General features: G+C 34.1%; 1 protein-coding gene across 1 annotated transcript in view; it reads right to left on the bottom strand.

Annotated features, from left to right (window-relative positions):
• sr (zinc finger domain-containing protein striped) overlaps window positions 1-13,584 on the bottom strand; it is a 35,765-nt gene extending 22,181 nt beyond the window's left edge. The window contains exon 1 of the mRNA XM_090109562.1: window positions 13,143-13,584. Coding sequence (XP_089965688.1) covers window positions 13,143-13,419 — 277 coding nt within the window. The 5' untranslated portion in view covers window positions 13,420-13,584. The remainder of the gene's footprint in view (window positions 1-13,142) is intronic.
• Window positions 13,585-14,038: the final 454 nt, after the last annotated feature.

Consider the following 14,038-nt stretch of genomic DNA (forward strand, 5'->3'; position numbering starts at 1 on the left):
GTTTCTCTCAACTATTGAAATATAAAATTTTGCGTGTACCTACTCTACATGAGACAATCAAAATCGCATGTTAATAGCGTAACAAATTTCAGAAACAAATAGTACGACTCGTATTTATACCACAATAAAAGTATATTGTTGTACAGATGCCACAATTCCCAACAGGTGAACACGATTAATCTAACAAACATTCGTGTTGGTATTTATTTCTGAGCGCGTGAACTCCCGCCGCGACGCTTATAGTCTTAAAAAATAGGACGATTGCACAAAACTCGAAATGTGACGAATTTTGGCACAACTCCAGTTGTTCTACCATACGCTATTAAATTTAGACGACAAATTAAATAAAATTTTCAGTAAAAAATCTTACAAGATTAAGGTTTTAGCTGAATAATGTCTGTGCGTTTGTTATTCTATTTCGTTTAAAGATATGCTAATTTGAATTGCGTTTGTGGGTAATAAGAGTATTATTAATCTTGTAATTTTAAAAGAAAAGCTTTTCTGGAATTATAAATACGTTACATAAGTAGTTTAATTTTATTTATTACACTTCGATTCGTTATAAAGTATAAGACAGCGATATTATGTTAGAGATTTTAGTCAAATTGGAATCAAATACAGGTAATCAACATTAAAAAAATCAGATAATTTCATAAATTGATGGCTCTACTACATGGTCAGCATCCATACTTACTATTAAGTCAGTTTAGGATAGTAATATTACAAATATAAATTAAAATTTCAACAATACTAAGTAGGTAGAGTGTAGATAGGTACATTCCTACGACTAGCTGTGCCATGCGGTTTTACCCGCATTGCTCCGCTCCTGTTGGTCTTAGCGTGATGATATATATATATATATATAGCCTATAGCCTTCCTCGATATATGGGCTATCTAACACCGAACGAATTATTTATTTAATAACATCGGACAAGTAGTTCCTGAGATTATCGCGTTCAAACAAACAAACTCTTCATCTTTATAATATGTATTAGATTTCACTCAATAACACTTTTTACCTCAAACTTCTAACCAAACTTACAGTTAACAACAGGAAGAAAGATCAACTCCATACATCTATAACTATACAGTGATCACGGACACGGTAGCCGTTTGTCTGTCACGTGCGAGCCGGAATGCTTGCGATAGTATCTGTATTCTGTGCCATCTGTACTCTGTGCTTTATTTCATTTTATGTTTAATTTAAAGGATTAAAAATGTTTAAACACGATTTATTGTAAGCAACGACTGACGTAGAAATTCTATGAAAGTAATGCTAAATAATGTATGTAGAAAATTATTGTGTCACAGTAGGTACCTACTTGGCCGAGTTTTATCTTTTTTTTTTGTATTCATTAGGATTGAGATTAACTCGTAAAATACTTCTATACTCCTTCCTAAGTGATTATTACCTGGTTGAACGACACATGCCGGTTCTTCTATACTTATTATAAAAAAAATAACCGTATTAGTACCTACCGTTAAATTAACGCTAATTGATCGACTCTACAAGTCGAAATGTATCATTATAAATGTCATTCAAATATTCTCTTTTAAAGTAAATTCTTATTCAATAATAGTCGTTCATATTATTAAGAAGCAATACAATTGCTTCAATATGCAAAACATACATTCAGGAATATAGCAATCTGCGCTCTTGTTGGTGACAATACGGTATAATGGGCGTGCTTTCATATCAACAATGAAGAATATTTTAAGCGCGTGCCAATAAAATAGCGTTCTATCTCCGACATAGTCAATTGGGCCGACTCTATTATATTAAATCTGCCAATGATCAATCTCTAATATCAAACTCGACGCGATACGTGGGCTATGTTGTAAACAGTTTCAATATTGCTGGCTGCTAATTCGAACACACATTTAGATTTTTTTTTTAATTGCAGACGACTACAATTTTTCTCTGTATTTTTTGATATTTTGTTAATGTATTTTGTCTACTATTCGGATAGTATTTATTGTTGTTTAGACTAATCTCTGCACCATTATCCTACGCCCATTCACATAAACACATGTCATATAATATACACTTTATTTGCGAACCGTACACTGATTTAGAACAAAACGTTTGCCACCGTCTTCCGGTCGGAGATAAGTAGATCTCAAAGTGACGTGAATATTTTATGCTCACATTTGCTAAACTCCGTACGCCGCTTGAATAACATTTGTGACTCATACTGTAACCTTTTGTTAAAGCAATCTTATTTTTATTTACGCAGCGGACATTGGAACTGATTGATGTGGATTGATGGGATTCAAGCGAAATGACAGATCGTGTTCACTTGTTTTGATTTTACGCGGTTATTTTATGTCTGCCAAAGACATGTCACGTGGGTTGTGTTTGAAAGGTGTTAAAGTATACAATTAATAAAACCCCGTATTATTTAGTTTCTAAAGTCAGATCATAAAAATCAACTTTTTTAAAGAGATTTGCGTATCCTTATCCTTACTAAATATTAGCTTTGTACGGAAATTGCGCAGCTTTCTGTTGTTATTGTTAGTTCTGCAATTCTTTGCTAAATAAGTAAAATGTAAATTATAATTATAACTTTATTTTAATATTCAATATCACATGTTATAGACCAGCTTATCTATATGCGGCACGCGCTCATTGCATTGTACGATATGTATAATAATATAAATACCTAACATGTATGTAATGTGTATGTAACGTATATGTAAGACCATTCACATTACAATAACAGTTTCTAAACCGAGAAATAGTTATATTGATTTCTAATTTCTAATTTCTCGAACTGAACGAAATTATCTTGTTAACCTTTACAAAATTCTATGAGAAAAGCTTAAATTCCAAGTTGTCAGATCTTGTGTTACTGTAAGAGTGAGACAACATTTCATAGATCGTATCAGTACCTACAACGTTTAAGTAATTGCGGGAACGACTATTGTTAGCCCACAAATTGGGCATTAGCAATAATTTATCGACTTTTAAATTAACTTGCTCAATGTTTGTGGACTGGTCAGGGATTTCCAAACTGTTATATTTGTGTGGAAATCAAATTTGATAGATTATTTTATCAAAATCTTATTTCAACGTCTAATTATTGTTTATTCAATCCTTCTCCTATAAGATGAATTCATAATGTTATTTTGCCTTTTCTATTTACTAATTCTAAATATTATGAATGCTTAGGTTCAACAAACTCAAACTTTTATTCAAATAGACTTCTTTTAGAAGCACTTTCGAATTGTCATTATATATTTTTAACATTTACCACCGATTCGGAAAGCAGTATCTATGGAGAAGAACCGGCAAGAAACTCCATAGTTGCTCTTTAAAAATCATGTCAATATACCTAACAAAATTCTTTTTTTTTCTCAAACAATTAATTTTAAATGCAGATACATGTTTTACAGAAAACCTTCGAAACTCCATCGTCCTTTATATCTTACAAAGTTTGAGAAGCATCAAGTGAGACAAGACGAATGTCAATGGTCCCTAATGATCGCGATTGTTCCTTGTCATTGAGCGCGGGTTGCAGGTGCGGTCTGCATAAACAATGCGTATTGAATCCAACTATCGCGTAAACAGACAATGGTCAATGCTGACTTAATCGACTCAATTTTCATGGGTGAAAAATCACAGAAATTGGTCTTTGGATAGATTTGTTTGTGTTTTGTTTTTTGAGATTGTAGAGCAAAATCATAGTTTTTAAAATGTAAAAAGTTAAAGGGTGAACGGAGCTTTTACCATCTAAAGTAGATATATTCTATCTATCTGTTTGTATTTTCTCTATTTCATAAATACAACAAAGAACAGATAAATAATTATACATAGAACCTTAAAAAATCAGGTGAAATTGTGTTGGCACACGACTATTGATTTTAATGTGAAACATTTGTCAGCAAGTCGCTTTTAGTGTTAAATATTTAAAGAAACCCGGATGTACTTAATTCTAAATATTTTCATATCAGAAAACTGTCTATGTACGCCTATGATATATGAATAACTTTATTCTACGAATTGTTCTGTAGTTATTAATGTCGGGTTCTCTGAAATGGCACCCGTGTATGGTAACTACCGATCTCAAAGACGTTTCACGACAAATAGACAATAACCAGTAAATATAAATAAGTTGATCGTATGTTAAAAGAGCCACTGTACAGTGCTTTGGCATCATTATGATATTTAAATTATGTCTAATTAGATGAATGAACTCGTATATACGCCATTGTAGTAGTGTTATATAACTTAGTGTGAACACAGGCTCCTGAAAAATAGTTTATAACTATACTAACTACTGGGTCATTAAATGTATGTGGCAAATAATAGTGGAAAATAAACGATTATTTATTTTTTAGTTACATATTATGTAAAATTACAATATAACATTGACATGATGTTAAAAGAGCAACTATGGAGTTTCTTGCCGGTTTTTCTCCATATAGATGCTTTCCGAATCGGTGGTAAACGGTAAGAATACGTATGTTATGACGTTTCAAAAGTGTAGTAGAAGCCAAATTGTATAAATAAATGATTGAGTTTGAGCTAAGCGGTGTATATTGCCTGACTAAGGGTGACTTTTACCAAGCAGTTAAACATCTTTAAAATTTTATTTAAGCATAAAATTCTGTTTAACTACACAAGTTGTCTTGCACCACAAGTTAAACATGATTATCGATCTGTCAAATTTTAACAGCCAAAAATCGCTGTTTAAACTGCTAAAGGTATTTGCAGTTGAAGTTGAGGCTAGATTTTGGTTGTGAATAAGTTTCGAAGAATATCAAAACGTCTTTTTACAAGTTACATAATTAGTGTTTCAGCTTTGTTTTACCGCAGGCTTTTCTTCTCAGGCATCAAGATCACGCGGTGGTACAAAGCACGTGCGGCTACCACGCGGCGTATCAAAGCCGTATCGGTCATCTTGGGGCAAGGTGTAATGCTCTATGTGGGCTCCTCTGACGCGCCGACGCGCCCAAAGTGACGCATGACGCGTGGGATGCGCCTTTTTTGACGCGCTCTTACGTGACACCCGCCATCTTTGGGTGCTTTGTGATGCTATTGCATGTTAACTGTGCTTCTGATTGCTTTGATGTGCCGCGAATTGGAGCAACTAGGAAGGAATGGTTGGTACGTGTGGACTACTAAATAAAGATCATGAGATTCGTAGCTTCTGTGTTTGGAAATGTCTGAATTTATGCTCTATGATTTTGTAAACTATTTTTTTTTATTAAAAAATAATTCTTGTATTTGGTGTTTTATTTTCATGTAGGTATTACCTATTAAAATTGTTAACCAAAGAAAGTATGTGTGAAAATTATTCTAATCATAACATAAATATTGAATATTTTAGAACTGTCTTTTGTTAAAATCCTATATTAATATCTATTATGTATTATAAATATGTATTATAAAGCTGAAGAGTTTGTTTGTTTGTTTGTTTGAACGCGCTAAGCTCGAGATCTGCTGGTCCGATTTGAAAAATCCTTTCGGCGTTAGATAGCTCATTTATCGAGGAAGGTTATAGGGTATATATCATCACGCTACGACCAACAGGAGTGGAGCCACGGGGGTGAAACCGCGCAGAGCAGCTAGTCTATTATAAATGCGATAGTTTGTGAGGATGGATTTGTATGTGTGTGTTTGTTACTCTTTCATGCAAATACTACTGAACCGATTACAATGAAATTTAGTACACATATAGAGGGTAACTTGGATTAACACATAGGATAAGTTTTAAACCGGAAATCCCACGGGAACGGGAACTATGCGGGCTTTTCCTTGAAAACGCGGGCGAAGCCGCGGGCGGAAAGCTAGTAATTAATATTGTTAAAAAGCACTCTGAAACTCATGAAATCATATTTTCACTGATCCTTGATATGTATACAAAGTTTTAATTAATTCTGTTCATTTAAAGCCGATCAAAATCGAGTCTGGAATAGGGAGTCGGTTACATACAGGTGTAAATAATAAACGCGTGTTTCTCAAAAAATAAAACGTTATTCAATCTGTATTATAAAACATTTTGTCGGATGGAATATTTGAAATATTTAATAAATGTTGTAATCATTTTGCACCTTTGCCAAATGCCGCGATTCATTATAATTAATGAAACATTGTGATCAATTTGTCATTCAAATTATTTGATTCCATCTATTTATAAGTTGTCGCTAACTGGATTACAGTCAAAATGAAAAAGTTAATTGGCATCTGTGTCATTTCGACATGGTAACAGATATTTATTACCTGATTTCTTGCTATTTATATCATGCTTTGGAAGTTTGAAACAAAGGATTGATTAGCTTATGTGGTGTAGGCAAACTTTTATATTTTGTGTTTGAAAATGGAATTCAATTTAAATATTTTTCTTTAATTATGTAATCGATGTATTCTGTTTATTTTTTTTTTATCTATGTGACCATGACTAATTTGGTTTCTCTGTCTACGAATTTAATTTATTCAATTTAATGCTGGCAGAGCTTTTTGAGAATCAGTGCAATGTTAAGTGTATGTTACAGTTATTAAATAAACTATAGGTTTTTATACATATTCTCGTGTTTTTCTGATATTTATAAAATAGTTTGTGATATTTTGTAACTTAATTTAAAATAATTCATATCATATCATATCTTTTCTTCTAGTAAAATTTTATAATAAAGTTTATACGACGACTACTACATTCGTATTGAACGGCAAACACAAAAACAGAATAAAAGAATGTGTCTAGATTATTAGCAACCTACACGTCTAGCGAACCATAGTTCGCGTAAATACAGAATCGAAATATAAAATCCCGTTTGACCGAACCTCATTGGCTGATAATTTCGTACAACGGTTTCGCAAAAGAGAAAATATTTACTAGAACCAATCACACGCTAGCAGTTTTTCATAACTCCTCCTCTTTTCAAGTACTAATAGCTAGTAAGATTAACTTTGTGTTAGTCGAAAGCTCTTATGGACAAAATAGGTTTCGTTTATATTTAGATTTGTTTATGGGTTCTAGTGTTATTGATTTTCAGATTAGGTGTACGGTTAAAGGAAAAACAATGTTTCATAAGTAATTAAAATCTGGGATTTTTATCCCTTATATATGTAAAATTATTTTGATGATAAGCCTGTTTTCACGTGAAATGTAAACAAATTTTTTAAGTGGCAATGGTGCGGATGCTTAAATTAATTTTTATTCGCAATACCTATATTTATTATTTAAACCACGCCATTGGACATGATATAGAGTTGGATAATAAACAATATAATATTTTAGTTAATCAGAAAAACTTACAAGGTAGAAAAAAATTTAGAGAATACGACTACTTCTATGAAGGTACTTAAGTTCTGAAATATACCTAGTATAGAGTTTCTATCACAACTGTGCTTTGAGTGTAAAAGACGTTTTTTTTCAATTAGTCTCAGTTATTATGATGTATAAGTATTATTCTGAAATTCTATGACGGTGAACATCGACCGTAGGCTGCGCAAAATCTATACTAATATGTATTATAAAGCTGAAGAGTTTGTTTGTTTGTTTGAACGCGCTAATCTCAGGAACTACTGGTCCGATTTGAAAAATTCTTTCAGTGTTGGATAGCCCATTTATCGAGGAAGGCTAAGACGAACAGGAGCAAAGCAATGTTGGTGAAACCGCCGGAAACAGCTAGTTATAGATAAGATTATGAATACTTCAAAATTCAAGACATTCATTATTCTATTCACTTTATCTGACCAATGGGAAGGAGGACCGAAACGATATGAGAAAGACTGACATCTTTACACGTGAAAATTAGATAAAATCTAGTAATATTTTTTATGACCAAAATCTGGACTGAAACTCTGTAGATCTGTAGTTGAACACGTTCACTAAGAGACTGGCAGGGTAGTCCAATAATTAGTAATATTAAGTACTTTCAAGTAGCATCGGATCGATTTATGATATGATTTTTGTGTCAGCAGATATTTAGAAGGCTAGGGAGTGATATGGGTTTCTTTTTCTGCTATAAAATATCCAAGAATGATAAGTCTATAATGTGACATCAAATGATCACGTGATAGATTCATTCAGTACATAGAAAGGTTGTTACCGACTACATATATCTCGAATGAAGCTCTAGGTAAATACAGCTTAAATATTTATCTTCTACTTTTTACAAACAATCTTATATGTCTAGGAGATTCATATTAGTAAAAGAGAAAAGTATGTAAGTCAATTCTACGATGCTGCCGGTAGTTCTTAGAAGAAGGCACGTGGATGTCTGTAAATTTAATGTAATAAATAAACTTTATATTGCCGCTAAGGTAAGAAAAGTTTTAACAAACTTTTTAGTTTTGTCTTATCGTCTATCTGTCTGTTACATTGCTCTAGTTAGCAATTTACTGGTAATTTTTCTATTGAAAAAGTTCCCAGATTAATACATGGGTTACTGGTATCATAAACTAGGTCTCAATAAGAATATTTTTTCAAAATTTTTCACTACTGCTCTATTGCTATTGGGCATAGCGTGATATTTATATATATTAGGAAATTGAAACGAAAAGAATTCTCTGGTTAGAATTAGTAGTTCATGATATTAGCGTTTTCAACCAATCTAATATATATAAGTAAGGTAATTAACTGAATTTTATGTTGTATGAATTATATTAAAATTGTATTAGATTTATTTATAACTAGCAATGCCCTGCGGTTTCACCCGCATAGATAGCGATATCGTGACAGTGAAAAGTCTACTATAGTCTACTATAGGTCGGACTATAGGTTTAATTTTTAATCACATGAAAATCACCTTCACCCCGTCCCGCACTACGGCCTGCTCGAACAGTATACCTACTATTTTCTGTAGATTGACACTTTTAAAAATTCGTTATATCTTTTGAATGGAATATCCAATTCCTTTTCATTTAAAAAGTATTTTGCTGGTATTGAAACAGTCTATAATAAAACATCTAATGGGATAAGGATTAATATATGAGTATGGATAACATGGTTTGATTACTGTCGGCACTTCTATTTACTTTGAAAACGTAAAAAAGTTGTTGTAGTAACATAACTACTGAAGATGGACATATGGTATCGCGGACTTTCTTGTAGATATTGATCCATTCTATAATACCGTAGAACATTAATTTGTTGTTCTATCTTCCATAGATTCCGCAGCGCACGCGATGACAGAACTTTTATTGAGGAATTTTTTACACCTTGGGTTACATTATTGCATTTTTGGTAAGAATCTCTATTTTTTTTCAAAATGCAATATAGCATATGTTGTTCAGTGAAGATGCAGCTTTCTAATGGTGAAAGAATTTTTGAAATCGGTCCAGTAGTTTATGCGTGAAAACCATACATACATACATACATACATAATTACAAACTTTTCCTCTTTATAATATTAGTATAGATATACGAAATTATATTATTTCTGGGTGTCTAAAAGCGCGACTGAAGGAAGACGGAAATCAGATAGCTAATTCTATATTTACTCTCATCGAAGGGATAAACCAATATTCACTCGAGTTTCTTTAATAAAAATCCCCAAAATATTCAAAGTGATGTAGCCGTATGTTTGGGAATAAGAAATGTGAGGTAAATATCCAGATTGAAGAGAAAGGAAATATAGCTAATACGTTATCCTTGCTAAAAGGGCATCAATTTATCCAGTTATCCTTAAAATAGTTCGGTTTCCATGGAAACTATGGGACAAGTTCACTATTTATTATTTATTTTCATCAATACAATATAAGTCATTTAATACACGTGTACGTTTTTATAAGGTAGGTTAGTTTTGTGCGTAAAAACGTAGTTTTAGTGTTAGATATTGGCAACTTGATGATTTCTGTTAATCAATTTACTCTTCTACAGGCTGACTGGTAATTCGACGTGATCCTTGAAAGGGGTTATACTAGAGGTCATTTGCAACAAATTTTGTCCAGCTAACCAGGGGTCAAAAATGGATGGTTATTGAGCTATTACCCTTTTCTTTTTGAGGTGATGCAAGTTTTGGGCAAGTTTTTTTTTAAACTGATCGCTCATTCTCCGGCTTTCAAAAAAATATCAATTGAATGTTAACAGTGTAGTAGTTTTTTTTATAATTAACAGTGTAGTAGTTTTTTTTATTTTTGGTAAAAAGGCAGAAAATTTTCATATCAAAATCCGTCATAGCTCAATAACCATCCATTTTTGACCCCTGGTTAACTGGACTTAATTTGTTGCAAATGACCTCTAGTATAACCCCTTTCAAGGATCACGTCGAATTACCAGTCACCCTGTATAATACTTGTTTATTTAAGTATTGCCATCCTTTATAACGATTGCCAAGTCTCACAAATGGATACGAAAATATATTTTTAAAAGAAAACGAAATTACATGTATTTACAGGCTGTGTAAATTCTTAATCATGAATTAAAATAGAGGCGATTAAGGGCGATTATAACTATTCAGGGCCTCTACGTTGTTACTTAAATTTTTTATAGAATTAAGTTAGCGTTCAATGTTCATATACCAATATTATAATTAGTAACTTAGAGTTAAAAATAGTTTTAAAAATAGCAAATAGAGGTTGAGGTTTGAGTGTCAAAGTGGCACTTTATATTTGATACCATTAATTTACAACTTAGTGTTTATACTGCCAACTTATAATCTGTTGATCTATATCTGTATATAATAACTTTGATTTTATTTTATATTACATTATAATTAATCTAGTTACATCATACAGTGTTGAGCAGATACCATACCGCAGACACAGATCGACGTCCGGTGCGATAAGGTGTGGAATGCTGACCAGTGTTTGTAAATGCTTGTTCAGGTTGGTGTTAATGAATGTTTCATAGTAATGCGTAAGTTCAGAATTTAAGTGGCGGATTATCATTAAAGGTATATTAATATCAATTGACTACCCAAGGGATATTCAGCCGCTTCATCCTACAAATCACTACATAGTATTAAACTATAAAACAAAGTCGCTTTCTCTGTCTTTATGTATGTTTAAATCTTTAAAACTACGCAACCGATTTTGATGCGGTCTTTTTTGCGAAAGATATGAAACAAATATATCTACACTAATATTATAAGGAGGAAAACTTTGTTTGTTTCTTTGTTTGATTGTAATGAATAGGCTCATAAAATACTGGACCGAATTTGATGAAATTTGGCACAGATAATCTTTAGACCCTGAGAAAGAACATAGGCTACCTTTTATTGCGAAATATGTACCACGGGCGAAGCCGGGGCGGACCGCTAGTCAAAAATAAAATATATTCCATCACATCACATCACAAAATTTTGCTACTGTTTTTAAGTAAGTATGACTACCACTAAAAAAACTAAATACCTAGGTATATCATTTTTAAACTGGTTCTAAACCGAATCAAAACTTTGACTGTAGGAAGTCCGGAGGCCTTACGAAGTCTCATTTAAAGGATTGGTTTCAACCGTACAGTGTATTTTGATTCACGATCAATGAGCTTTCACCTCAGGCCGACATTACTCTGACGAGGAGCTATATCTTACTGAACAGTACGTGAGAACCTTTATATTATTACCTTAAAAAGCTCTATAAGTAATTTAGAATTCAATCTTTTATCATTTATTGAGATTAAAAATGAATATGTCATGAAACAAACTATTAAAAGTTATAATTGCTATATGTAGTGGTAAACTGCTAATTTTGAATTTTTGACTACTGCAGAATACTTTATTCTTGCATTTTCTTTATTATTCTAATGGCCATTTTCATCTCTTCCAGGTATATTCAGCTTATCTGTCAGTTAACCTGATATGTCATAGCAAATGTATAAAAAAGTCAATTAAAAGGCGATCAGGAACTTTTCAGTAAGTGCAAAAAATGACCTTTACAATTGCTAATTTTAGCCCCGTATTCATGGGAAACATTTATTGAGCAAGAAAGTTGAATCAAGAAGCTGCAAAGTGCTGGCCACATTGCGTGTTACAGAGTTGTTGTGAATTACGTGTTGAAATGTCCAAAGAATGTTCTCGTTAAAAGGATGCTAGTCGCTCTTGAAGGAAATCTTTGAAGAATAAATTAGAACAGTTACCAGCGTTACACATTTTCATTTTGAGATTTTGTTGTGAATAGGAACATGAGTAATGTTGCAAACCATATAAAAATAACTTAAAGATGTTGACTTGATGATAATTTTATACTTTTGTTACACTACTGTTTTGATGATACCTAGCGCATTTCGCATAAGAAAGGTTTATTTTTAATACCAAACGCGCTCATACTGAAGTTTGCCTTAAAATATTAAGATTTGGACATTAATTATTTTTAGGATGTGCGTGTGATGTATTGCAACTATAATTTTGATCTTGTCGTTTGTTTATTTCAGATTTAGTCCTGTCCATTTTCAATACTCTAGTCCAAGTACCGCTCCGTAGATGAATATTTATTAGTATAGAGAAACATTTACATTTTAATTGCTAGATCCACTTATCAAGAGAGAGGATAAACGGACATACACAATAATTGTAAAGGGATTTCTATCGAAGGTAAAATTTGTATTATTTCTCTGTATTTTCTATAGAACAAAAATGAATAGCCAAATCCGTTGCTTAGTGTAAATCTCGAGAATGGCTCGACCCTTTCTGCTTATTTTTTTTACGTTTTTGTTGAGACACAAGGTTCTTATGGAGCGAAAACACGAAAAAGGGTCAAGGGCAGAACGTCTGTTGGGGCAGCTAGGTCAATAAATAAATATTATACCTTTAGGTGTTTTCGTACAAATTCTTCCTTGAGGTAGGAATTAGGATAACACTAACCTCGTTAAGGTGATAATGATAAACGGTATAAGGATGTTTTCCTTATCTAATGAGGCATCTTTTCCTGTCACATACGCTGGTTTCAGTTGTATTGTTTAATAAGGTCTTAATTCGAATATCAATGCATAACACGTGTATTTTCTTCCATGTATAGCAGATTGCGATTAATTTTTATAAAACTGAATTTTTTAAATAACATAATCCTGTAACTTTTATGAAGGTACATAAGTGCTTTTAAATGTAAATACTTATAATATACACTATATTATGTTTAGCATACCCATAACTAATTTGCGTTCATTCGTCATACTTATTCTTATTCTAGTTCTATAACTATATTGGTCTTGTCTGATAACAGCAGCAGACTATGGGAGGTGTAGCGGCGGCTCACCGTGAGTAGCCGGCGTGAAGTAGAGCGCGAACAGGTCGTCGACGGAGGTGGAGGGCGCGGGCGGCGCCGGCGACTGCACGTAGGGCTGCGGCTGCGCGAGCGGCGGCGGCGGGCCCCCGTAGTGCAGCCCGCTCGGCCCGGCCTCCACCAACAGCTGCATGTGCGAGATGTCGACAAACTCGTCGCCGTCCCGCCCCAACTCCTCGTCCTCCGGCCGGCGCATCGCGATCGCACAGAGCATCGCACGAGCGCATCCCCGCACTTGGCACACCACCATACGCACAGCCACACGCACACTTGACGATAATTGACGCGATCACAGATTATGACTATCTCTACTGTTAAATGAACACAGGTTTCGCACGCGCGTCGCGTCGCGCGGGTCACGCCGCATTGAGAGCTCGGGGCGGCCGCCCCCGTGCGATGCGCGTTATCAATGGACGGCTCGAGCAGCCCGCGTTCGGCGTTCATTCAGCCGGCTGCGTTAATGGCGCGCGAGGGCCTCGCTCGGTTCGCCGGTCGCCCACGTGCGCGGGAAAATGGCGCGAGGTACGAGCGTGAAAAGCGCGGGACGCACAATGAGGATAGCAGTTCGCGAGCGCGTGGGCACGGAGGCTCGCCGAGCGTCATCTACCACTTTCACCGCTGAATCACTCCCGCCTTCGTGCTATACCGTTTTGGTGATGCCACAATTAGCCCGTGACGTCGCCGGCCCGGTCAGATAGCAGAGAAGTTACGTCCGATGCTTGGGCTAAAAATAACATTGATCATATTCGAATCTACGTAACGCGACGATGCAGTACATCGTATTTCTATTTTTATAATGACATATTGACGTATGTATTTACGTAGGCATCGACTCATCAATTATGTTCGTAACGGCTTTTTCATTATGT

The sequence above is a fragment of the Colias eurytheme genome, chromosome 14 (genome assembly GCF_061535395.1).
Source record: "Colias eurytheme isolate Ceu_HAF_F1 chromosome 14, ilColEury1 Martin Lab GWU primary, whole genome shotgun sequence".
Lineage (NCBI taxonomy): Eukaryota > Metazoa > Arthropoda > Insecta > Lepidoptera > Pieridae > Colias > Colias eurytheme.